The following is a 26,987-nucleotide window of genomic DNA, read 5'->3' on the forward strand; positions in this document are numbered from 1 at the left end:
GACAGTGACCTGGCCCCCTATTTAAAAAGTTTGAGGACCCCTGGCTTAAAGAGCGTGAGAGGGTCAATACAAAATGTGTCCCGCCATGTACTAACATGATAGTCTTCTTAGTCATCATTCCTTATTATAGAATAATATTCCATCGAGAGAAAACTCATATGAAATTAGAATGAAGAAATAATACCAAAAATACCATATCCCCATGATTCTAATTAAAGACACTTACAAATGGTAATAATAGCTGCCATTTATATAGCGTCTACTATATTCCAGGTACTGTACTAAGTGATTACTAAATTTGAGCCTCACAACAACTCTGAGAGAGATGTCTATTTTGAACCCCATTTTACAGATGAGGAAACCGAGGCGGATATAGGTAGAGTGATTTGTTCAGGGTCACATAGCTAGGATGTGTCTGAGACAAGATTTGAACTCAGATTTTCCAGGTCTAGTGCACTGTGTCCAGGTCCAGCTGCCCTGCTGTAACCTAGAAGAGAAAAATAGGACCGTTCAAATTGCTCTGATCTCTAAACCCACTCAAGGAATACTGAGTGAAGGCTGGTGGGCCCTGCTTTTGAGTGAGATAAAAAATGAAGTAGCCCTATCTAGCAGCTTCTGATCTGCTCCCATTACATAATCGGTTCTATGGTGTTAAGTGGACAACGGCGACATGGTTCCTTGTGGATGTAGCGTGTCTTTTGGACAGCTCAGCCGCTGAGACCCAACTTTTCATAAACTGAGTCATGCTTCTGGGGCTTGGTGACCCAGGGGCCGGGGTAGGGAAGAGCCTGGGAAGGGAGGGGACAGAAGCAGCAGGTGATAGCTGCCACCCGATGGAAATGGCCGGGCCCTAGGTGACGTGCGCAGCCAAGGGCCTAGGCCATGCCCCGGGAAGAGCTAATCACAAGATGGGGATTTCACATCTCATGGTTATAAGGATGGACAGGAGGAAAGGGAATTCCAAGAGCTGGAAAGCTCTGCTCTCTCTACCCACAAAAAGGTATATTTTTGAACCGGCGCAATTACGTCCTGAGTTTCTGTTCCACTTGTTTTGGAGGGGAACTTCTAGATGCATTCAAAGGCCTTCATCCTCCAGCCCTCTAAGTCTTCTCAGCCCTTACTCCCGTACACATAGTCTTCAGCCCATTGACACCGCTCTCCCGGACGGGTGTTCTGGAAACAAGGCCCTCCATCCCTTAGCCCTGGAATGCTCTCCCTCCTGGCCCTGACTCTTGGCCTCCCTGGCTTCCCTTAAGTCCCACCTCAAGTCCCACCTCCTACTGGAAACCCTGCCCAGCCCTCTTCATTCTAGGCTCTTTCCCCTGGTCATTATCTCCTATTGCTCCTGCACGGAGCTTGTTTTGCATAGATTTGTTTGATTGGCGTCTCTCCCATCAGATGGTAGACTCCTTGAGGGCAGGGACTGTCTTTTGCCTTTTTTTTTTTTTTTTTTTGTATGCCCAGAATTTAGCTCAGTGCTTGATAAGTAGTAGGCGCTTAATAAATGCTCATTGACTGACTCATCCTTATCTTACTGATAAGGTGGAGAGAAATGAAGTGACCCGGTCAAGATCTCCCACCGGCTTTCCATCTGCTCCCAATCTAACCCTGTGTCCTCCCCAACTTTACAGGTCTCACTTTATATGTCCTCTAGCGCTGAGCCTCTCTGAACTGGAGAACTGCCATACGGACTATGGACAGCTCCCTCCATCCATTTCAGTTGGGCCTGCAGAGTTTGGGTGTAGGGGTAGAGCCTTCAAAAAGCCAGCCACCCTGACACCACCATGTAACACTTGAGGAACCTTTGGAAGGCAGGGTGTGTTTCCATCATGTCCCACAGTTGAGTGAGCTTTCGGTGCCACTGTATCACACTCCTCGAGTCATACCGAGGTTCCTGTCCACTGAGACCCCCGGCTCTTTTTCCATACAAGCCATCCTCTATTTGGGAAGTTACGTTTTTTAATACAAGGGTGAGACGCTTCCCTTTTGTCCCTTTTAAAATTCATCTTCATAAAGTCAGCCCACTAGGTTTACTTATGAGGATGATTTTGGAACCTCATTTTACAATTGTGTTTCAGTGATCCTTCTCAACGCGTGTGCTCTGCAGATATTATTAGCGTGCCACACGTACGCTTTTATCCAAATAATCGATCATATGAGATGTTATGTGCTATTAATAGACATTCTGTAATATGCATATATTAAAAATCAATTTTAGGTAGATTCTAAACTGAATGAATGAACGGACCCAAACGGTGGCGTCACCGACCATGTGACTCTCTCTCCCCTTCCCTCCCCTTCCTCCTCAGACCCTGAGCATGCTCACCATCACTTCCAGCACGAACTCCGGCATCTACTTCTGTACCGCTCACAACAAGGTCGGCAGGGACGAGAGAGCCGTGAAGATCTACGTCTCAGGTAAATAAAGAACGGGAGTCGGGGCGCGCGCCAGGCGGACGCCGACGGGCTGCCGTTCGTGCGGCGGCGGGGTTGCGGGGCTGCCGGCCGTCCCTGGCGGCGGGCCGTACTACGGGAGAGTGCCGGAGGCCGCGGGTTTCAGAGCTGGGAGGGGCCCCGATGACATTTTATCGACTTGTTCACATAACGAGGTGAAATGTGAGTACGGATCCTAGTGTCAGGCTTGTGCCCTTTTGAATATAATTATAAACTGGGTTGCCTCTTACGGAGCTCTAGGTCAAAGGCATTTCATCCCCAGGACTCCCAGTTAAAATAGAAATGAGGTCCCGTGAGCCACGATAAGCACCTTTGTATGGACCAACTTTTAAGATCGTGTATAGCTATCCCTTCAGTGTGCAAACAAGACATTTGATACAGACTCTCTGATCTCCTCCCGCTACCTCGAGAAGGAGCTAAGTGACTATGCTAAGGCAAAGCTTCTTAAACTGTGGGTCTCAACCCCAAAAGGGGTCGCCTGACCGAACGGGCGAGTCGGGAAATTCTGCTTCGCTATCAATAAATGTTTGATTTGGATCCCTTTTTTATAGATCTATATAGCCAGGGTTGTGTGAAAATTTCTCAGGTAGGGACAGTTCGGTGGCATAGTGGATAGAGCACTGAGCCTGCAGTCAGGAGAACTTGAATTCAAATCTATCTTCAGATACTTGACACTTATTAGCCATGTGACCGTGAGCAAGCCATTTAACCCCAATTGCTGAAGAAGGAGGAGGAAGAGGAAGAAGAAAGAAAAGGAGGAAGAAGAAGGAGAAGAAGAAAGAAAAAGGAGGAGGAGCTGGAGGAAGAGGGAGAGGAGGAGGAGGGGAGGAGAGGGAGGAGGAAGAGGAAAGAAAAAGAAAGCAAAAAGAAATTTCTCAGGTAAAAAAAGGGTTCGCAAGTGGAAAGAGTTTAAGACGCTCCTATTCTAAGGTCCTTCTGTCATCCTCTCTTCTGGTGCATGTCTTTTAGCTTCAGCATTCTGTGATGATCTAATCAAGTCCCTCTTGGCCTATAAGCATTTTGAGAGTGGAAAAGGAAGTGTGTAGGAATCGAATGTTTAAATAATAAGATTGACCGTACTGAGAGCAAGCGAGACTGAAATGTCCAAGGAGTTAGGCGAGGGGCCCGGGCAAGGCCGGGTGATCGTTGTGAAGCCTCGGGAACTTTATATCTCCCGCCACCTGGAGGAGGACGGGGTGTTTTAGTGTTGTTGGCTGGTATCCAGTAATCACTCCCTAGAACGGAGAGTTCCACACTCCAGAGGAGAGAGAGATGGGTCTCACTTCTACTCAATTACTAAAGAAATCATGCCTGACTAATCTATTCGAATTAGTCAAGTATAAACAAGCAGGGAAATAAGGCGTTCCGGGGGGATACGATTTGTTTGAGAGGACGGGAGCGTGCCGAGAAGCCTCTGTCGAGGTTCCATACCAAAAGCTATTTTGAAAAGTGGACACGACGGGGAATCGAAGCAATGTTTCCTTACGGACGGGGAACCCGTCTGAACAGAGAGACACGGGGAGGGATAGACAGATACTTCACTCCTTGGGAAGTGTGAACAGTGGGATCCCTCAAGGATTAAGATGCTTAATATTTAAGATGTCAGAGAAAGAGTAAAGAGCAAAATTCCCAAGCCTGACAGTGACTCTTGCCGAGTCCTTCCAGGGAGGTAGACGCCTAGCCAGTGGGGATCCATCACCGATCACCAAAAGCGCGGGCCCATGGGAAGGGTCTCCAAGTGCCAGGTGAGCTGCAGGAGGCTAGCAGGTTTGTCTGCAAGGAGAGATGGGAATGCTCTGAGCTTGCACATCTGAGGAAGTGTTGTGGGAAACCTCGTTGGCTCTACCATCCTTGCCACAGGCCTGGAGACGAGGACCACATAGATGAATATTCCAGAGGAAGAAAGGGAATAGCGTTGGATTCAAGATGTGGAGCCCTCAGAGGCCATCGAAGCTAATGCTCTCTTTACTTGCATATAAGAAAAATGAGGCCTGTGGAATAAAGCAGAAGAGACAGATTTACTCCCCATGCCCATTCCTAGTCTCTGCTGTTTGTCAGGGGATGGGGATACAGAGAGAAAATGGGCCTTGGTGGTGAGAAACTCGCCTTCTGATCATGTACCCAGTGATCACTTGGGTCTGCTCCAATTCCATAGTCAATGTTATTGCGCATTGAGCCATCGCGGGTCTGTCATGAGCAGTTTGGCCTATGGAAAGAAAAGAAGAGAAAGTGGCCAAGTGGAGTAGAACCTGGCGAACCTAAGCTATGATTTTCAGAAAGATCTGGACTCATCTTTTTGGTCGGTTTGTTTTTTTTTTTTGGGGGGGGGAGGGATAGGATCAGGGACAACTGTACCCAAGATTCCAATGTTAGTCTGGGAACTCCCAGTCTGGGATTCCCTTCCATCAATGTAAAGTAAAGCAGCACATGGTCTATTGGGAAGCACTGAGAAATCTCCCAGCTTTGAATGACATTATAAAAGTAGCAGAGAAAATAGGGGCTGGTTTTGATCAGGGAAGTGCCGATTCAAGTCCCACTCAGCTACTTCCTGAAGGTGAGAAGAGAAGTTGCTTCTCCCCCTGGGCCTCAGTTGCTTTATGTGCAAACGGAGAATGTTAGACGCGATCTCAAATCCGACGCAGGCTCAAAATCCGAAAATCCTGGAATTCCCACTAAAGCTCATGTTTCTTCTTCTGTGTGTGCCTAAGAAGGAGATGTTATTCTTGGGACCGGACGGGTGACAAGTCATAAAATTAGATCATAAAATTAATCAGCACAGGCCCTGGTGAGTGATCATTTTATGGTCTAGAAATGATGTTCCAAAAGAAATATTAGGAAGTCCTTTATGGTTATCCAGTCCTGCCCCCCCCCCCCCATACCCCATACTACCCATGGAGTGCTGACTCTCCTCCTCCCATCATTAGGATCCGAAAAGATACTTCCCAGTCGTAACATCTGGGACGAGGCACAGATCTTGAGAGTTAAAGACGCTTCATTTTGCACTCGAGGAAACGGGTCCAAGAAATCGGCTGACTCGTCCAAGATCACATGAGTGGTTCCAGAGAGATGCGCAAAGATGGAGTGCTGGTATCCCGCTACTCCTAGGCTCCTTGGGGCTTATCGGGAACGGATGGCTTGAGCCCTTTGTGTGCCTTAGGTCACCTGATTTTAGAAGGGCCAGTCACCCTTTGAGGAGAGGGATTCTTCTTTCCATCTGATAGATGAGGAAACAGGTCTATTCCAGCTCAATCCTCAGAGGCTATGGAGCACAACTTTGCAGAAGAACCTCCCATTCACTAATCCTAGATCTTTTCTTGGGGGCCACCAGTGACCCATTTTCCTGCCTCTCATCCCATTCTGGGAGCCAAGCGGCCGCAGGGAAGAGGAGGTGGTCGTGAGGCTCGGCCGCGGCCGGTCCTCCATGGCCCTGAAGAGTGACGGGGCTCCAGGAGAACAGGGTCAGGGTGAGGATAGAAGTATGGGGAAGGCCACGAAGATCTTCCAGGGGCTACTAACTCTACAACAATGTATATAGAGGCAGCAGCTGCTCCTGGGGCCTATGGGCCGACATCCTCCACCTCTCCCTCTCCTCCGTACTGCCCGGGATGAGGTTGAGGGGGAGAGTGCTCAGGCCTGTCTGGAAACAGAGGCCCATCGAGGTGACTAGAGGAAGGAACTTCAGAGGCCAGCTAGTCCCACTGTAAGAAACGGAGGCCCAGGCTGGAAGGGACTTGCCCAAAGCCACAGAACTAGTAAGTGACATAGCTGGGACTCAGACCCAGGGCCTCCGACTCCCAGTCTATCATCAAGGCAGACGATGGCACAGAGCTGGGACCCGGAGTTGGAAAGCACAGAATTCAAGTCCGGCTTCAGACATTTTCTAGCTGCCCGACTCTGAACAAATCACTTAAGCTCTGTTTGCCCCACTTTCCTCGATTGTAAAACGAGGAATAAGAGCATATACTAACAGCACTAACATGCACCTACCTTTCGGGATTGTTATGAGGATGAAGTGAGGTCATATTTGTGTAATATATCCATGTATTATGCAATTTCTGTTCCTAGGAGAAGCTAGGTAGGGCAGTGGGTAGAGCATAAGTCGGGAAGACCTGAGTTCAAATCCAGCCTCAGACACTTGCTAGCCGTGTGACTCTGAAAAGTCACTTCACCCTCTTTGCCTCAGTTTCCTCACATGTAAAATGAGCCGGGGAAGGAAATGGCGAATCGCTTTGGCATCTCTGCCAAGAGTCAGTCCCTGTGTCGATTCCCGGCCTTTATTGTGTGTCAGGGGATAGGGATACAAATGACCTCAAATGGGTCTCGAAGAATCAGACAACAAATACATTAAATGCTTATATGTATTACACTAAGACTCGTTCCTTCCCCTCTATCCTCCCTCCCTCCCCACTGCACAATACTGTCTCCCAGGGTATTAGTCTCTGTTGTCAATAAGTCCATTCCACAGGAATTCGGGGTCCGCGGCGTTTCCCTGTGGTGGCGGAGTCTAGCCCGGCCTAAGCTTGCCGGCCAGTCGCTGAGGAAGCCAACAAAGCGATGGGCTTCCCTCATTTATTCCCCTTGTCTTCATGATGCCCTCCTGGGCCATCTCCAGATGGGGCCTACCGTCAGACTTAACCCAGATCCTCCATCGGAAGGGGAGCCCATAGAGACCCTTTTAGTACAGGCCCAGAGGAAAAGGGGAGAAAGGAAAGAAAACTGCTTTTCATCTGATTCCTTTCCGGACATTGGCTGACTAGGTGGTCCCCTTTCTCCTCCCAGCCCTTCCCCCATCCCTTGACACTTTGCGGATCTCCAGTTTATACAAAAGTCGCTTCCATCCCTCCGCGTACTCTTGACACGTTTCTCGGGCACACGGAGAGGGGCCTGTGTCATCTCCGCCCACCTCCCCAACTGGCCCAGAATTAGCAGCACTGTCCTGGCAGCGACTGAGGGAGAACTCTGGAGGTGGCAGAAGTTTCCAATTAAGCCAATCTGCAAGCAAAGCCCAGGAAATGAAAACCAATCGTTTCCTTGTAAATACAAATGAAGCGGGCCTTCCTTTCTGCTTTCCCGTGATGACGGCTGTCTCCTCAGGTGACTATACGGCCTAGTTGGGGAGCAGAGGAGAGGAAGTCCAGGCGATGAAGCTCCAGGGTAGCTCCTTTGGGTTGAGCCTGAACTGGGGGGATTACACTGTGGACCAGTGATTCAGGGGACTCGGGAACTGGGGATGTCCAAGCCCCAGCAGTTCTGCTGGTAGGGCTTTTTTTCTAGGGCCCAAGTGACTCTGGGTCCCAGCATGAGACTAAGGAACAGGTAGGGGTTAGAAGAGATGTCACAGGCCCATCTGGGAAGGGCCTACCCAATGCCAGTCTTTAGGAAGGTCTATAATTTTTCTAGCTTCCTTTCAGCTGTCGGGTCCAGGGAGCAGGAGCTTCCCTTCCAGATTCAGGAGAAAGCAGGATAATTGTCCCCTTTCCTTTTCAAGTCAAAATAAATGAGCATTACCTGTAGCAGAAAGACATATATATTTTCCCCAGCTACATGGAAAACAATTTTTTTTTTGTGAAGCAATTGGGGTTAAGCGACTGGCCCTCAGTCACACAGCTAGTAAATGTTAAGTGTCTCAAGTTGGACTTGAACTTAGGTCCTCCTGACTAAAGGATATTGGAAAAAAGATTTTTAGAATTTGCTTTTAGAATTTTGAGTTCCAGATCCTCCCCCTTCCTCCCCACAGTCCCCCCATTGAGAAGGCCCGTGTGATGTTGTACAAAACATTTCTTTAAAAGTCATGATCCCCCCCCCAAAAAAAAACCCTTAAGGAAAAAAAGAAAGTTCCAAAAGCTATGCTTCAGTCAATATTCAGATACAATCAGTTCTTTCTGTAGTAGTGGATAGAATTTTTCAGCAGATGTCCTTCAGAATAGTTGTGGATCATTATATTACAGGGAATAGCAAAGTCATTCACAGTCCCTCATCCCACGACATGGCTGTTACTATGGGCCTAGTACAGTTCACTTTGCTTGAGCTCACGGAGGACTTTCTGGGTTTGTTCTGAGAGCATCCTGCTCATCATTTCTTATAGACCAATAATATTTCTTCATAATCCCACACCACAATTTATTTCGCCATTTTCCCATTGATGGGCATCCCCTCGAGTTCCAATTCTTTGCGAGGGGGTTGGATTAAATGGCCTCCGAGGTCCCTTCCAGCTCTAGACCTAAAACCCTATGATCTCACACCCATTTCTTGGGAGCCCAAAAACCTTGGACGAGAAAAGATGGGCATAAACATGGTGGCCCTCCCTTCCCCGGAGCCCTGTGCTCAGGGCAAAAAGAAGCCATACGACCTATGCCCCTGGAGATGGAAAGTGTTTCTGATTGACAAGAAAAAGCTGATTTTTTTGAAGAGTCCCCTTGGTGCCCACATCTTTTCCAAACACATCGTACTGAGTTCCAGCTACTCCTTCCCTTTCCGCCCCTTACCCTACCTGTAAGCAGAAGCATGTGTTTAATATCGACCGTCACTGAGTTTGTCTGAGTTACTGATATTTCTTATTATGGCCGGTGATGGGAGACGGGAGTTAAAACCTGTGGCCTTAAGGAAGATTCCCCTGGTTCAGAAAAGCTATCGTGAGCCTTGAGCCGTCTCCGCAGCCTAGCGTCCTGCTTAGTGATGTCGGTTACAATTCAGCCGAAGCGGGAGGCTTCCGTATCCCAGAGGCCCTCGGCCTTCTTCGCTGTGCACCTGGGTGCCTCACTTCCCCAATGGCAGTTACCGGCTTAGTGATGCTCCAGGCAGGGCCCCAGCTTCTCCGAGGAAGATGGCATGAAGGAGGGGCATGTCGCCCGGGGCCTCTGGTTTTTCTCTCTCCATCTATGACATGCAGGGTGCTAGCCATATGCCTCCGGCAGGGATTCACTAGGCAACTTTGGAAGTCGTCGGAGTACCCTCACAAATGGAACATGAAGCGCCTTCCCGTTGGCTTTTGCTTCACGAGCCACTGTATGCTCACCTCCTCCTCTAGCTCTTCCTCTCTGCTACTCTTTGACGTCTGGGCTAATGTATTCTATTTACATCAAAACTGGCCTCGTATTTGGGAGGACGAGGCTGGCGCCCTCACCGGGGTCGTCGGCATCACCCATCCCGGGCCCCGGTGGCCCTACGGGGGCGATACCACCCACCCCAGCTGCGTCCATTGGCTCTGTGCCAACATGAGCGTGAGGTACATGAATCTTCAACTGCAAACCACACCGTATTATAGGAGCTGAGGAGATGAGATAAAGCCAGCATTGATTCCGGACCCCGTCAATGCCAGTGATCAACTAAAGTAGCTGGGTTTTGCATTGTCGGACGCGGTGGTTCGAGCAATGGGTATGATCGAGAGAAATATCGGCAGAGTGAAAAGTCACCCCGAGGAGGGGGGGGGGAGAGGTCTGTAGGCAGCCAAAGTGCATATTTTTACACGATCTCCATTTTCACTCCATTTGTGTAAGCAGTCTAATTAAAGACCTGAGTTCAAATTGTGCCTCCAAACTTCTAATTCTTTCCAACTGTATGACCTTGAGGAAGTCGTTTCACCTTATTTGCCTCAGTTTCCTCATCTGCAGAATGAGCCGGGGAAGGAAATGGCAAACCACTCCAGTATCTCTGCCAAGAAAACTCCCAAATGGGAACATGAAAAGTTGGACATGACTGAAAAATGACTGAAGAAGAGTCAGAATCTGAAAAGATCTTAAAGGCCTGAATATTAGTCAAAATATTTTATAAGCTGAAATTCAGTATCGATACATGTCTAATCTTACACTTTTGTTCCCAAAAAACTCAAGCTGGCAGGTACGGGACCAACAAAATCTTATACTTCGGTTCCAAAACATCACCTTGACAGATAGGAGACAGGAGTGATATGGTGAGAGGGCAGGTTGCTTTCTCCCCTCTGCTCCAGTCACATCTCACCCAGAGCATTCGATTTAGTTGTGGGTTGCCCCATTTTAGGAAGGACAAGGAAAGGATTCAGAGTGGAATAACCAGGATGTTGAAGTCACAGTTGGTGCCATACAAGGATTCCTTCAAAGAACTAGGGGTATGTCACCTGTGGAAGAGCTGTCTTCCAATCTTTGGAGGACTGTCATATGGAAGAAAGCTTTTATGTCCTCTGCTTGACCCCTCGAAGGCAGCCGTGGGACTAACGGGTGACAAACAAGGAGGCCACTTGAGGCTTGAGAGCAGGAAAAAACTGGGAGGTAGTGAGCTCTCCCTCACTGGAGGGCAACAAAATGAGTCTCGTTGGGGGCCACCGGAGAAGGGCGTTATTGTTCAGGGACGGGTTCTGGTCACCAATAAATAACGGTTCTCCCTCCTTCCAGATGTGCCCGGGCACGTGGAAACCCAACCTCAAATCCTGGCGATCGAGGGCCACGATGCCCAGCTCACCTGTAGAGCAGCTCGCTACATCTACGATGACCTAGCTTGGTTCAATCCATTTGGGGAAAGGGTTCCCACCTCCTCCATTGAGACACAAGTGAGCAAATACTCCATTTCTTTGACTTTGACGATCAGAAACGTGTCCCGCCGCCAAGAAGGGCGCTACTCATGCAAAGCCTTGAGCCAGAGGAACACCACGGTCATACTGGAAAGGACCACAAGGCTCTTCACCAGAGGTAAGAGGCCAGGGCAACTTTATCCCCGGGCAGCCTGCCTCGAGGAGAGAGAGAGAGTGCCCAGTTCTCAAAGGAGTCTGGGATTGGGAGTCACAAGACCCGGCCTCGGGTTCTGGCCCAACCAGGGATTTGCGGTTTGGTCTTGGGATCTCCCAGTCTTTTTGGAATTCAATTCCCTCAGTTCCCTCATCTGTAAAATGGAGTAGAGGAAGACTATGTAAACTTTAAAAATCCTTTTGGATGTGGGGTCAGGAAAACCTGTATTTGAATCCTGTCTCAGACCCTTACTAATTTAGCACTAACTTATCCTCTTGGTCTCAGTTTCTTCATCTGTAAAATGGGGATAATGAACGAGTGAACTTTATTAAGCTTTTGCTATATGCAAAGCACTGGGGACAAATAGAAAATTATGGGATCTTCCTCTCAAGAAACTCTCATTCTAATTTAAGATTATATTAATATACCAAATTGCTTTAGGAATCTAATTTAATAATAATAAAATGTATGTCATAGGATTGTTGTAAAGATTCAAATATATTTGAATCTCTTCAACCCTCTATACATACTTTGCAAAACCCTATAGATAAACCTTGAAGTGTTATATAAATGCTATTATTATTATTATTATCATTATTATCATTTCCTTAAGCTTATACATTAAACAACATCCCCCGCCCCTCCCTCTAGCGTTAGTAGACAACGTGACGGTCAGTTGCCATTCACAGGGGCTCGGGGTCGATTTTTCAGAAACGTTGGCAGCTGTTTGAATTTGAATTTAAAACCGATTAAAGAACATGACTTCCTTTGCCAGGCAATATGGGTACTGCTCATTGAACCAATAGGCAAGTCACAGGAACTGGGTTGCCATTTCAATTCTATTACTTGCTGCTTCTATAATGTGGCAATAACCACATCCCTTTGGGTCTCGAGTTCCTCATCTGTAAAATAAGTGCATTGGACCTAGACGGCTTCTGAATCTCTCCCAGCTCTAGATCTCTGATCCTATATATCCGCCTGGAGTTCCTACCCTTCTCTGGGCCTCAGTTTCCCTTTCTGTCAAAGGGTGGCGTTGAACTAGAGCGAAGCCTCTGAAGTCCTTTCCAGCTGTGGATTTCACAAGACCGTCTGAACGCGCCTGCGAGAGCGAATGGCAGAGAGTATCTGGGTCTTGAGATGGGGATGGATTGGAAGATGTCTCTGATGTCAACAGCTAGGGAGTACCTCAGTACAGAGGGTGCCGAGTATGGAGTCAGAAAGGCCTGAAAATGTGACCTCCTATGCTCGTTAACTGTATGACCCTGAACAGGTCACTGTACCTCTTCCTGCCTCGGTTTCCTCCCCTATAAAAGAGGGATAATATGCAAAAATAAAATGAAATGATATTCATGAGGCGTTTTGCAAAACTTAAACAGTATTTAAGTGCTAGCTGCTATCGTTATTCACGATGACTATTAATGATTAATTATCATTAGTCATTAGTAATTAGTTACAGCTAACATTTGTATAGCACCTATTGCATGTCAGGTACTGGGCTAATCACTTTACAAACATTACCTCATTTAATCCTCGCGATGACCATGGAAGATAGGTGCTATTATTATCTCCATTTTACAGTTGGAGAAACTGAGGCACACAGCGTTAAAGTGATTTGCCTAGGGTCACACAGCTAGCAGGGGTCCGAAGCCACACGTGAACTCGGTTCTTCCTGTCTCCGGGCCCACTGGGCTACCTACTTGCCCTGAGAATGATAATATACTAATGATCCATGTTTGTTCCCTCTCTTTGCAGAAAAAGTTGCCCCTTATGTCATAGAGAACCTCACGGACCTGGATGTGAACAGCAGCGGCAAGATTGTGCTACAGTGTAAAGTGGGGGGCACTCCGACACCGGGCATCACTTGGCTGAAGAACGGAAATGCCATCCTGCCGGCCTCAGGTGCGGCCACAGGGCTTCACACGTTTGTCCGAAGGAGGCCCTGTTTGCCTCGCCTGCCTTAGGGAGTTTTCAGCTGTGAAACTCCCCTTCTCTTTTCCTAGGGATTAAATACCAGGATGCCTCACTTCACAAATGCTCCTTTTCGAGCATTTCCAGGTCACCCCTTCGCCTGGCTTCTTCTAACGCAGGTTACCCATCAGTCTCTTCCAGGGGAACTTGGCATTGGGATCCAGCTCTATTGTAATCACTCAGGCAACAAGCATTTATTAAGCACTTACTGTATGTACCCAGACTGTGCTAGGCTCTTAGGGATATGGTGACAGAAAGAAAGGAAATAGGCTCTGCCCTCGAGAACTTTTCATTCTAATGGGAACAACGCCTTGTACATAAATAGCAGGATTGCCTTCTGGGTAATTCCGTCGGCTCTTTTCCATAGTGGGCCTCCTCCGGTTGAGGGGCCCTCGGTTCATTCAGTCAGTCAAAAAGCATTTGTGGCGTACCTGCTGTGTGCAAGACGCTGCCCACAAAACGACCCATCTACAGAGACAGCCTTTAGGGTACTAGGCCTGAAATCAGTAAGATCTGAGTTCAAATCCTGCCTCAGACACTTCTTCAATGTATTGACTCTGGACAAGACACAACCTCAGTTTATCTGACTTTTTTTATCTGTAAAATGAGAACAAGAATAGCACCTATCTCCCAGGACTGTTGAGAAGTTCAAATGAGATAATCCATGGAAAATGCCTTCCAAGCCTTAAAACATTATGAATGCTAATTATCATAATGACATTCTACTGGGAAGAAGCATATGGATAGGGCTACGTCAGTACGAGATGTATATGGAGTCAATTCATAGAACATTTAGTGGGGGAAAGGACTAAGAGCTGAGGAAAGCATTTGGGCCTCCCTCTATAAGGGAGTGTCAGAGAGCTGTGTCTGGATAGCAGATGTTCAAGCGGCAAGCATTTATTAAGCACCAATGGCATACAGGCCCTGGGGGACATAGAAGGTCAGATGAGACCAGATCTCATCTTTGTGGAGTATAAATTAGAAAGCCTATCAGGAAAATAAGACAGAGATGATGACAGCATACAATTTTATGTGAGAAGTAGAAGAGAGAGATGGTGTTGGTGTTCAGTCATTTTCCAGTTGGCTTCCACTCTCTGTGACCCCATTTAGAGGTTTTCCTGGCAGAGATACTAAAGTGGTTTGCCATGACCATCTCCAGCTCATTTTACGTAGGAGGAAATTAAGACAAACAGGCTGAAGCGACTTGCCCGGGGTCACACTTCTAGTAAGTATCGGAGGCCACATTTGAACTCAGTTCTTTCTGACTCCGGGTCTGGAGTACTATCCATTGCAGCACCACCTAGGACCGTAGAGAATGATAAAGTGTTATGTGTCTTTGGGTAAAGCTTATCGCCTCTCTGGGGCCTCAGTTTCCTCTTCTGAAAAATGAGGGAATTGGACTAGCTGGCCTCTGTGGTTCAGGGAAGTCGGAGGATTATCTGTCGAGTAGAGCTAAGACTCCTTCCCTGCCTACTCTGAGAGGTGATTAAGAAGCTCTGAGGCCCATGAAGGTCATCTGACGTGTTGGTTAGCGTCGTTATCATGATGGATGCCGAGGGGACAGTGAATGTATTAGCGGCCTGCTGAGGTCCTCAAGCCCTCAGGTCGCTGTTGGCCTCTTCCCTTTGTAGCTAGATCGGGGAACAGAGATCTAGCTCTGTGAGAGGATTGAGGTCAGGGGTTGGCAACGGAGAGGGGAAAAGTTCACTAGAGCCTCATTGGCCTGGGAAAGTCCTTCTCAGGTGGGGGAATCTCCACTTGGGTAGAGTCCCTCGGGAAGAGTTGAGCTCCTGGTACCAAGGAGCTCCCATCAGGCCGTTCTATCTCTGAGGGGCCGATACTTGTTACAGGCATCTTCTTGGACAACGACACCCTGGTCATCGAACGAGCTAAGAAGAATGATGAAGGCACCTACCAGTGCAAAGCCACCAATGAAATAGGACAAGTCAGCAGCTCGGCCTTTATTACCGTGGCAGGTGAGTTGGTACCTCTGGCCTACAAAAACCTCCCATGGACTCGCTCGGAATTCCGAGCATTCGGTTACGTAGCATGAATCCCTACCTTTGCCTCCTTCTGAAACAGGACTTCGAGGAACTTGGGAATAGTAATTTAGGAATAAAATAAGGACATTTAGCTGCATGAATCACAGGATGAATAAATAAATGCAAAGTCACAGAATGAATGAATGAATGAATGAATGCAAAGTCACAGAATGAATGAATGAAGGCAAAACAGAATGGATGAATGCAAAAAAAATCATACATTTGGGGGAGCGGAGGTGTGGAACCTGTGACTAGAACATGGCACACACACACACACACACACACACACACACACACACACCACCAAGTTGCGGTAACATCTGTGAAGTCAAATTTACCTCTTTGCATTTGCACCTCTCATTACTCTTGCCTGTTACCTAAACTTTGAGCCTTTGTTCTAGAGCTTGGAGACTGTGGGTTTTATTTACTGGCATTTTCTCGGATCTGCCTCTTATGAACTTCTGGATATCTCAACTACTATCCTCCTTCCTTCATTATGACTATTGTGTATTGTTGCGGTAAGAGAAAGCAGTTGTCTGTCCTCCAAGGAATCATTTCTGAGCTCCGGAAGCTATCGGATGAGTGATCAGTAAAGGTTACAGCCAGTAGTGGTTTGTGATGCCCTGCTTAGGGGAATTGAGGCAGAATTGAGAGCGAGACAAGCCCTCTCCTGGGATCTAGACAACAGTCCCTTGTCTGTGATCAGAATACAAACAAAATTCATCCTGTTCTCCATGTCAATGGAGATTTTGAGCCTTGTTTTTTTTTTTTAATAGTGTTTTATTTTTCCTGATGTTTCCAAATACGTGCAAAGAGAGTTTTCAACATTCACCTTTGTGTTCCAAATTTTTGTCCCCCTTTCCCTTCCTTTTTTCTCCCCAAGACAGCAAGCAACCCAATGTAGATGAAATATGTGCAGTTCTTCTAAGCGTATTTCCATTTTCATCATGCTGTGCGAGAAAAATCAGATCAAAAGGGAAAAAAACACAAGAAAGAAAAAAAACCAAGCAAACAAACAACAAAACAGTTGAAAATCCTATCCTTTGATCCACATTCAGTCTCCATAGTTCTCTCTCTGCATGGGGCTGGCACTTTCCAACCCAAGTCTACTGGAATTGCCTTGAATGACCTCATTGTGGAAAAGAGCCACATCAGAGTTGATCATCACATAATCTTGTTCTTACCGTGTATACTGTTCTCTCGATTGATTTACTTCCCTCAGCATCAGTTCCTGTCAGTCTCTCCAGGCCTCTCTGAAATCATCCTGCTGATTGTTTCTTACAGAAAAATAATATTCCACGACGTTCACATTATTCAACCGTTCCCCAATTGAGCGGCATCCACATGGTTTCTTGCCATCATATTAGCCTTTTTTTTAAAGCTTTTTAAGTTGGCAGATTATTTTACCATAGTGTGGTCACTTGACAGTCCCACCCAACTTCTTTTCTCCACAAGTCCCAGCCCATCTACTCTCGCTTCTCTTTGACCAATTTGTTTTGGCCACCAGTTTACTTTACTTGATTAAATGCTGTGCGTTCTACTCTTAAGTCTTCCCTTAGTTAGGTGTGTGGCCTTGGGCGAGTAAGTGCCTTCCCTTAGTATCTGAGGGTCTCTATTTTCTCTTCAGTGAAATGAGGAAGTTAGACTCAATGAACCTCAAGGTCCCTTGTGGTTCTGAATCCTCTCCTCATCCTGCCTTCCAGACAGTTGTCTTCTCTGAATTTCCTGTCATCTGACACAAAAAGCCAAGCCGACACTCAGTAAATATCAGTTCACTGCCACACTCTCCCAGCCACCCATATGCACACGTCAACATCCAGAGGTGGCGCTCAGGACTACCTGGCAGCCGGCTAGCTTTCAGAAGGCTACATTTTTGTCCCATCTGCCCTAGCCTGAATTTGTGGCTTTTATCCACTCCTTGTGTCCCTGCCGCCTCATTTATAGGTTCGGACGAGCGTTCCAGTGTTGAGGTCATCATCCTGGTTTGTACTGGCCTGGCAGCCACCCTCTTCTGGCTCCTCTTGACCCTGGTCATCCGAAAACTCAGAAAGGTATGAAGGAAGCACCGAAAGGGCAGAGGTGAGGCAACCGCATGTATGTTGCCAGAGATCTCTGAAAGAGCTTTGGGGGAAGGTGGGTTGGAAGACTGCTTGGGAGAGAGACATCTGGTCCGGGACCTGCCTCGTGCTCTAGCGGTGTGACCCTGGGAAAGTAATTTTATCCTCGTTCACTTCCAGACTCCCAGGGCTATATGAGGACCAGATGAGATCGTCTTTGTAAATGTCATAAACACAGTCAGTTTTTTGACTATTCGCTGCTACTCTTTTCTAGCAGGAGGGTTGGATGGCTCAAATCTTTCACCAAGTGGTAAAGGATGTCTCCCCTGACTCTTTTTCCCTCCCGAGGGCAAGGGCTTTTGCTGGACTAAGGCTCCCATAAAAGAAAAAGTTTAGCCAACAGTAAAGAGGGTCAGAGTTCAGCCAGTCGACTCATTTACTGAGCATGGTATTGGGTTTGAGGAAAGAATATACCGCACGGGGGCTTCAGAAAGCAGGCAAAGCATGCCCTCAATAACATCACCAAGGAGATGCTGTCTGGCTTCTCCTTGAAGACAGGAAACGCCCTCCGGGAGACATCCCATTCTGACTTAGGCCACCTGGGAGAAAGGCGGCAAAATCTACCCTCTGGAGCCGACTAGGACAGAGATTGGCCGAGCTGAGCGGGATCTCGGACCCCAGGATTTCAGAACTGGACAGCTCTTAGAATACAGAATGTTCAAGTGAGAGGGACCTAGAACACCGTGTATTAAAACAGCCAGAGTCTTAGTACCTAGAATGTCAGAGATAGGAGGGACCTAGAACACCGTGTATTAAAAGAGCCAGAGTCTTAGTACCTAGAATGTCAGAGATAGGAGGGACCTAGAACACCGTGTATTAAAAGAGCCAGAGTCTTCGTACCTAGAATGTCAGAGATAGGAGGGACCTAGAACACCGTGTATTAAAACAGCCAGAGTCTTAGTACCTAGAATGTCAGAGATAGGAGGGACCTTAGAACACAGAATATCAGAATGGGGCGAGACCTTTGGAGACTTTAAGAACATAGACTGTCAGAGCTAACTCCTCCCCGCCACGCTAGGACGCCGTTTGGCTTTGGCCTGCCAAGCCACCAGCGAAGGGAGAGGGAGCAGGAGTGACCTGGTTTTCTTTCTTGCCTTGCAGCCGGACGCCCCCGACATCAAAACGGGTTATCTCTCCATCATCATGGACCCCGAAGAGGTGCCTCTTGACCAGCAATGTGACCAACTGCCTTACGATAGCAACAAATGGGAATTCCCCAGAGATCGCTTGAGGCTGGGTAAGCTCCCCATCCTCTTCTCTTCCCCTCCCAGCCTCTTGTTAAGAAGTCCAGAGGGGAGCAAAGGAGGAAGGAGCTAAGTATCCGGTGGCACATTGAGCAGGGACGAGTCTCTGTTGCGTGTCCTTGGCCGAGAGCCCTTCCCGTGTACCAAAGACCTGCTGCTTACCTCCCTCTGAGGGAGGCTCATATCGGACAAGCATCCCCGAAATGAGACCTCTCAAATGTAGCCAAGCCCAGACTTGGGCTGAGGATGGCCGGAGTGCTTCTTTCTCATGTCTGAGAACACCGGAGGCCAGATTTAGTCTCTACATGTGCCATCATCTTTAGGCTATGGAGAGGAAGTGACCCGGGGTAAAGTCCCGTCTCTTCTGCTGACTTGCTCTGTGACCTTAAATGTGCGCCTTTCCCCCTGGGCTTCCGTTTCTTTTGTAAAATGTGACATTTCAGTGGCTTTAGAATGAGAAGATCCGAATTCGAGTCCTACTTCTGTTAGCTGTGGTTCTCTTGGCCTCACTTTCTTCTTCTGTAAAATGGGGAGATTGGGCCAGCCGCCCTCGGCTCTAGAATTCTCTAGAGATTGGCCCTGCCATTTAAAGCCTCAGGGGCACTCCTTCCGACCCCCGTCTGTCTGCTTAGATAGTTTCTACATCTGCTGGGCGCCTGGGCTGCATGGATGGGGCTGCTGTCGTAAATGTGGCAACGATCGCCGCTCCCTTGGAGCTTCCCTGCTTCCCGCTGCTCATTCTCCCCTCTTGCCCCTGAAGGGAAGACCCTGGGTCACGGTGCCTTTGGGAAGGTGGTGGAGGCGTCCGCCTTTGGCATCGACAGATCTTCAACCTGCAAAACCGTGGCGGTGAAAATGTTGAAAGGTAATGTTTTCCTTGGCTACCCCCCTGGCTGAGGAGGCTGGGCGTGAGTGGGCCGCGAGAACTTTGGAAGGTAGAGAACTGAGGGGCCAAACAGCTTTATGCTCACACTACTGGTGGGAACAGACTCGTCTTCGCTTCTAATTTCCTGCCGCGTGCAGGACCCCGTGTTAGGCCTAAGCAGGGGATTGTTCGGCATTACAGTGCTTAGAGTCAGGAAGACTAAGACCCAAGTTCAAATGCTGCCTTGGATACTTTATCCCTGTGGACTCCAGGCAAGTCACTTTACCTCTGACTGCCTTAGTTTCTCCAATTTTAAAATGAAGATAATAATAATACGTACTTTCCAGTGTCATATTGTGAGGATCAAATAAATTAGTCATTGCAAAGTCCCTAGTATACTGCCTGGCACATAGTAGGTGCTATATAAATGTTGTTACTGTTATTATTATCATTATTATTACCATTGTTATGCTGTCGGCCCCGTGGATGTCAGCTGACAGAGCAGGACAAACAGGCCCTCGTGGAGTCACTTTAAAGCTTATGCCCCAGCAAGAGAAGTGACCGTTGTCCAAACAAGAGAGGCAGTCTGGGTCGGATTCAGAGATATTAGTGAATCCATCTTGGAGCCGGAAGTTTCCATCCCTTACTGGGTCAAGAAGGTCCTCTGTGTAAATACTGTCAAATGTCAGCCTCCACTGGAAGCTTCCTCCCTCCCCCTCCCCTTTCCTCCTCCCTTTCTCCCTTGCCCCCCAAACTCCCTACAGACCACAGGCCAGAAAAGGCATCCGTTGTGTTGTTTAAAAGCCCAGTGAGACAGCTCATCCCAAAGCACTTTCCCGCAGCGAGCCCAAAGCCCCCAAATGAAGGAAGTGAGAAGAACGGCTCACTCCTTGCAGCAGGGGAGCCTGGGAAAAGGTTTACCCCAGTAACATCCAGGCTTCTTTTAGATGCTGACTCTAGCTTTCAGACCAGTGAGGCTGGGAAGGAATAGAGCACATGCAACATCTCCTTTTTGCCCCATCGAAGTGCTCTTCAACAATACACTGGAAGCAGCTACCATGGTCTGCTTTGGGCAGAGAAGGGGAGGGGGCGAGCCCGAATGGTTGGAGACAAAGACTTCTAACCTCCAAGGCAGTTGACCTCGGTTCTCAGTTCTGTCCTGCACTAACCAGCAGCAGGGCTCGGGACAAGTGACTTTACTCCCCCGGGACCTCAGCTTCTTCTTCTCTGAAATGAGGGGCTGAGGGTAGAGCTTAGATGATATTTAAGAACACCCTCTCCCCAGTTCTGACCTTGCTTGTTCTAAGGTTCCCCTGCCAGCCCTAATGCTTGTTCTGAGGTTCCCCTGCCGGCCCTAGTGCTTGTTCTGAGGTTCCCCTGCCGGCCCTAGTGCTTGTTCTGAGGTTCCCCTGCCGGCCCTAGTGCTTGTTCTAAGGTTCCCCTGCCAGCCCTAGTGCTTGCTCTGTGGACCAGCTTCTTAGCATATAGAATGTTAAAATAGATCCAGATTTTGCCATAAGGACCAGCTGAAACGGCTAAGTGCAATATCAAGCTAAGAGACGATATTAATCTCGTATCTTTAGTCCATCTGTTGGTTTTAAAGCAACATTTGAAAAACCGAGAAAGAAATCCCTCTTCCTATGGTTCCTTGGCATCAAGGGCCACTGAAAAGCCTTCCGCTTAGGTGGCGGAAGCCCCTTCCCTGGTGGTCTTGCCACCAGTATCTTCTGACATTGAGAAAGGGATTTATTTAGATTGGTGGCTCTCTTGGGGGGGGGGGTAATTCATTAATTTTCCCAAACTATTAAAGGCCATGTATTTGATGACCTCTTCTAACCTCTCTCCTGACCTGAAAGGGTTAAGCACAGAGGAAGGAGGCATTCTAAGGAAGGAAAGAGGAAAAGGACTTGAGGCCCAGGATCCAATCTGAGCTCCTGTGCTGTCGGGCCAGTGGGCCCCAAGTCACTATCTGTTTGTGGTATTGTTTTCCGAGTACAATCACGGATCCTCAGATGTTTGTGTTCGGGCCCTTCCTGCTGGCCTCCTCAGTTGGTCTGTAAACAGGATCTGAGATGCTCCCCCAGCCCCCAGCAGCCCAGACAAACAAACATCCCTTTTGCTAACGATGGCTGTTCCGGGGCCTTTTTGCAGAATGCGCAACGTCCAACGAGTGCAAGGCCCTGATGTCAGAGCTCAAGATCCTCATCCACATCGGCCACCACCTGAATGTGGTCAACCTGCTGGGAGCCTGCACCAAACCTGGAGGTAAGAGTTCTGACGGCGGAGACATATCCCTCCCCCTCGGCCGCAAAGTACGACGGACAACCGAGTTCTAGGGCGAGGAGTGCTCGGTTGGAAGTTAGAGGGCCTGAGTTCAGCTCACAGCTCTGCTACTTATTTATTATCTGGGCAACCCTGAGTAAGTCTGCCTCAGTTTCCTTATATGTCAAGGGAGGCAATTGACCTCTCTGACTCATTAAGTTTGAAATCTATGATCCTATGAGCCCCAAGAGCCACCGTCCCTTCCGAGATAACCTCCCGTTCAAAACAGGATTCCTTGCTCCTCTCCAATGCACCCCCCCCAGATGAACCACGTCACGCCCAGCATAAAACATAAAAATGATTAAGAGGTAGGACGATGGATGGGCTCAGTCTATATAACTCTGTTCTCCTGCCTCTCGTTAGGTCTACAGAAATGAAAAGAAGTTCTGTGTGCCTAAGGAATGGCTCCTTTGTATCCCTGGCACATCACGATCGCTCGCTAAAGGTTTATTAGTTGATATTTTGAGAAAAGTTGGAAGAAATTGTAGACCTGTAGGAAGAAAGCTAATTTCCCAACAATGTGTTGTTGCGGTTAGTATGATGAGCTAGGGGTCAGAAGAAATTTGAGTTTGACTTCCACCTTGGACGCTTAATAGCTTCAGTTACCTCATCTATAAAATGGGGATGATATCTAGAGTTTGCCTGTTGTGGTTGCCTCGGGGGCCGGTGAAGTCGTGTGTGTCAATTAGCCCTAAAGAAATGCCCCCGGTGATGATGATGATGATGTCCCCTCCCCGCCACTAACAATGTGACCCTAGTCATCTTTCTAGCCTCGGTTTCTTAGACTATAAAGTGGGGATACCAGTCTGCCGGGCTGCTTTTTAGGGTTGTGGGGAGGACAGGGCCTTGTACCATTTTTGAAGGTTTTATCCAATGTCATAGCGGTGTGTGATGGAAAGAGTGACGGGATTGGATGAGAGGACGAGGGTCTGAATTCTAGCCCTGTCACTTGGTGCTCGTGTGGACCTTTGGACTCGTCACTTCATTTGTCCGGACCTCAGCCTATCTGTAAAATGAGGGATTTGAAAATGTTTAGCCTGAAGAGAAGAAGAGGCTCATGGATGCGGGTGGGGGGAGATGGGACGTGATAATCGTGTTCAGGTACTCAAAGGCCTGTCTTGTGGAGGGGGAGACAGGCGATGAGAGACAGAGACAGAGAAAGGCTGAACCTTTGCTGGCCCGGCCTCCAGTGCCTCGCCATCCTTTTGAATTCTACTTTCTGCTGCTCCTTGAGGCCCTCGAGGTTGGCTCCACCTATCCTCCGTGGTCCCCAGCTCATGGCCACCCTCACCTTCCCTGGTCTCTGTGACCTGCCTTTTCCTGTCCCCTCCACCCCAACCCTCTCCTAAGCTTCCTTTTCGTGACTCCTGATCTGCCCCTTCTGCATAGGATGGCAGCATCCCAAGACTGGGGCCCTTCCCTTTCCTCCCCTCCCTGGACAGGTCTGTAGTCTCCATGAGCTGTGTGCCTGGCTCTCCCCTTAGACTCCAGCCTGTGCCACCGCCCACTTCTGCCTGTGTGCTCACAAGCAGTTCAAGCTCTCCTCTTTGCTCCAAACGTGGCCATTTTTGTGGAAGGCACCCCCCCTTCTAGTCATGCCGGAGACCTTGCCCTCCCCCTTGCCTCTTGTTTCCCCAGCCGCCAAGTCTTGTTGATCCCGCCTCCCAGATATCTCTCCAGTCCAAGTCCCCATCCTGCTTGAATCCTCCTGCTTTTCTCACCTGAACTGTTGCAACAGCCTCCCAATGACTAACCCGTCTCCTTCCCCTTCCCCATGCCTACAATCCGTTCAATGGGCTCCAATGTACCGGGCCCCGTGCTCAATGCCGGGGATACAAAACGAGGCGAGAGACCACTTGAAAGGTGTCCTCAGTCAAACGGAAGAGACGACCTGCAGACCATTATGTATCATCACGCCATGCATGGGAGAAACGGGAAGTGATCGACAGAGAGGAAGCCTTAGGATGAAGGGGGGCCTTCCTGTAGGATTTCCTGTAAAAAGTGGGATTTGAGCTTTGACTTGAAGACAGCCAAGGAAGCTAGGAGACTGAGGTGAGGAAGGAGTACATTTTAAGCAGAGGGGCCACGAAGGCAGTCTAGCCCAGTCTCTAGGCAGAGGGAGTCAAGAGGTGATGTAGGGCCTTGTTGGAGGAAGAACGGGGGCAGGGGATAAGATGTAAGATGATTGGAAAGGACAGGCTGAGAAACGGTCTCATTGCTCCCCTCGCTCATTGGCTGTGGAGGGTCAGACTTTCAGGCAGACCGGTGTCCTGGGGGAGCTGCTATTCCCAGGGTTCTCTGACTCACAGTCCTGAGTCATCTCTGCATATGGCAGATGAGCCGGGGGTGGCTAAGAGTTCCATTGTGGAGTTTTTCTCAAGTGTAAAGAAAATGAATTCTAAAGGATGTCCCTGAGGACCGGGTTTGAGTAGCCGGATGACTAAATTACAGGTCAACGTCCATCCATCATGGAGGCTGTTGTAGGAGGCTGAGAACATCCTGGTCATGAGAGGCCACAAGGAAGGGAAGCTCCTGCACAGATGTGTCATTGTGACTAAAAGATATGATACTTGCAGGTGAAATAACAGCTTCCAAATATCTCCCAATCTATGTAATGTTCTCTTTTGGTTTTGTGGGGGTCTCTGGGAATAGCCTTCGTTTCAGCTCAGTAATCACCACAAGAACAGTCCGATTCCTTTATTGTCTCCTTTCCTGGGGCCCGGTTAGCTTTCTTAGAGGCCTAGCTCTCCCCTTGGTTCCGAGAGCTTGAGCTCCTGCCTCTTTCTCTGCCCTCTGAATCTCTCCCTGAATCGATCCTGGCTGAGGCTCCCAGCTTATAAGCTCTCCCCTGAGTCTAAACCAATCATTCTATCACTAGGGAACCATTATTTGTTGTAGGATTAAATCAATCAGGCAATAAATCACAGAGCAAGCACAGGGAACCAGGCTAAAGTAGATCACCATTGTCTATCAATTCCACTGCTTAGCACCTTGTGAGAATCCTTTGTTTCAAGTTCGGAGTTCTGGCCCGTAACAAATCTAGGCAATGAGGAGCTTGCATCTAATGGGGCTCTGCTGTATCCAGGCAACACATATATAGCAGCATCTCTCCCTAACCACTGAGCAGCTTTGCTCTGAGCAGTGTGAACTGAGACAGCAGAAAAATCAGCCTTTCTTCCTTCCTGTTCTGAAGCTTGACTGGGCCATCTCGAGAAGACCTCCACGCTCCCGTCAGTAGTGACATAGCCTGGGCCCACACTCGTCCTTTGTGATGTGCCTGGCAATGTTCCGAGAGCTTCCCTTCCCTAGGGGAGCCCCGTACTCCGCAGCTTGAGAAGGAAAACTCTAGAGTCGGTATTCCCAGCTCAGAGAAGCCACAGAGCAGGCCCACATTGGCAGGTCCTGAGGATTCAAATCAACTTCAACAAGATACTCTGGCCCATTCCCCTACCCCCCCCGACAGCAGAAACAGACTAGTTGCAGTGGTGACCGGGAGGAGCTGGGGAGGCCTCTCCATGGGGAGAGAGTACCACGGAGACAACTTCGGGGCCAGCCCTCATCCTTCACCCGGCTCCTTGGCCTGAAGTACACTTCTCCAGAGGCGACGTCCCCCTCACAGCACTTCAGAGTTAGAAAGAACCCCAGCGGTTCAGTCCTACCTGAGCCGTACCCCCCAGGCTAATATGGCCATCCGGCTCTGCCCTGATGAAGGGGAGTCTCCCAGGCAGCCCAGTTCACCTGGGGATACTCCTACTGGGAGGAGGGTTTTCTAAACACCAGGCCTAAATTCACTTCAGTTTTCCCCTAGTTTCTGACTCTTCCTCGGGGCCAATCAGAACAAGGCTAACCCCTCTTCCCCATGAAAGCCTTTCAGATCTCTGAAGGCAGCCATCCTGTCTTCCCTCACCCTTATCTCATTCCAGACCGAGCAGGCCCATCTCCTTCAATTGCCGGGGACTCAGGCCCCTTCACTAAACTTTGTGCCCTCTTCTGGCCACTAAGCACTATCTTTCACACAGAACTGAACACAGTATGTAGTAAGGTCGGACTAGGACACAGGACAGTGGGGACTCGCAGCTTTTTATTCCAGGAACACGGATAGATGATTCTCTTTATGCAGCCCAAGGTCGTATGAATGTTTTCAGCGGCTATATCTCATGGCTGACTCATCTTCTTATTATTTGTCTTCACAGCACCGATAGCTAGGATACAATACTTCAGGGCCGGCAAAGCTCTTTAACATTTCAGTTGATCCTCACAACAAGCCCGGGAGGTGGGTGCAATTCTAACCTCCATTTTAGAGTAGAAAAAACTGAGGCAAGGACAGATTGAGTCACAGGGTCACACGGCGAGTAAGAATTTTAGTTGAATCTTGGGTGAATTGAAACTCAAATCTTCCTGACTCTGTGCTTAGTTGTCTGTTGGCCACATCTAAGATCAATTGTCTATAGAATGATTAGAAACGTTTACAGTACCTTAACAACAACAACAACAACAACAACAACATGCATTTTTGTATTGCTCTAAGGGTCCCAGAACACTTTTCCAATGTGATCTGTTTCATGATCCTCCCAAGAACCCTGGGAGATCGGTGATATTATTATCCCCGTCTTACAGATCGAGGAGACCGTAGGATCCCACAGCTAGGAAGTATCTGAAGCCACTCAGATTTCTCCATTGTGCCACTAGTCACCTCCAACTGTTGAACATATATTCCACGAAACAGCCAGATTGGCACACGTCCTTGTGATGTCGATTTTTTTAAACCCAACTGTAAAACTTTACTTTTATCCTCATTGAATTTGCTCTCAATAGATTCAACCCAAAGCTGTACCCCAAAGGGCCTGACTCTTTTTTGTATCCTGGACCCCTTCGGCAGTCTGGTGAAGCGCGGGGAATCCTTCTCAGAAATATGTTTTTCAATGCAGAAGAGAAAATATACAGAATTATTTTTGTTACCTCTAACTCTTTGGGATCCCACTTGTGGTTTTCTTAACAAAGAGACTGGAGCAGTTTGCCATTTCTTTCCCCAACTCATTTTACAGATGAGGAAACTGAGGCAAGCAGGGTTAAGTGAATTTTCCTGGGTGTCTGAGGTCAGATTTGAACTCAGGCCTTCCCGACTTCAATCCCAGTGTTCTTCTCCACTGCAGCATCCCCTACCTGCCCCTACACAGAATTCTAAATTGTGATTTAAATTCAAATAGAATTTCAATGTGTCATCTATATTTACATCATATAGTTTTATATTATCTATATTAATTTAAATAAATTATAAA

The 26,987-nt window shown here is 48.3% G+C and overlaps 1 protein-coding gene across 1 annotated transcript in view; it reads left to right on the top strand.

Annotated features, from left to right (window-relative positions):
* The window catches only part of LOC127543051 (vascular endothelial growth factor receptor kdr-like), a 194,835-nt gene that overhangs the window by 132,208 nt on the left and 35,640 nt on the right, over positions 1–26,987 (top strand). Inside the window, exons 12-19 of the mRNA XM_051969017.1 lie at positions 2,310–2,418; positions 10,821–11,114; positions 12,903–13,049; positions 14,969–15,094; positions 17,105–17,211; positions 18,379–18,514; positions 19,282–19,386; positions 21,538–21,651. Coding sequence (XP_051824977.1) covers positions 2,310–2,418; positions 10,821–11,114; positions 12,903–13,049; positions 14,969–15,094; positions 17,105–17,211; positions 18,379–18,514; positions 19,282–19,386; positions 21,538–21,651 — 1,138 coding nt within the window. The remainder of the gene's footprint in view (positions 1–2,309; positions 2,419–10,820; positions 11,115–12,902; positions 13,050–14,968; positions 15,095–17,104; positions 17,212–18,378; positions 18,515–19,281; positions 19,387–21,537; positions 21,652–26,987) is intronic.

Source organism: Antechinus flavipes, chromosome X (genome assembly GCF_016432865.1).
Source record: "Antechinus flavipes isolate AdamAnt ecotype Samford, QLD, Australia chromosome X, AdamAnt_v2, whole genome shotgun sequence".
In the NCBI taxonomy this organism is placed as follows: domain Eukaryota; kingdom Metazoa; phylum Chordata; class Mammalia; order Dasyuromorphia; family Dasyuridae; genus Antechinus; species Antechinus flavipes.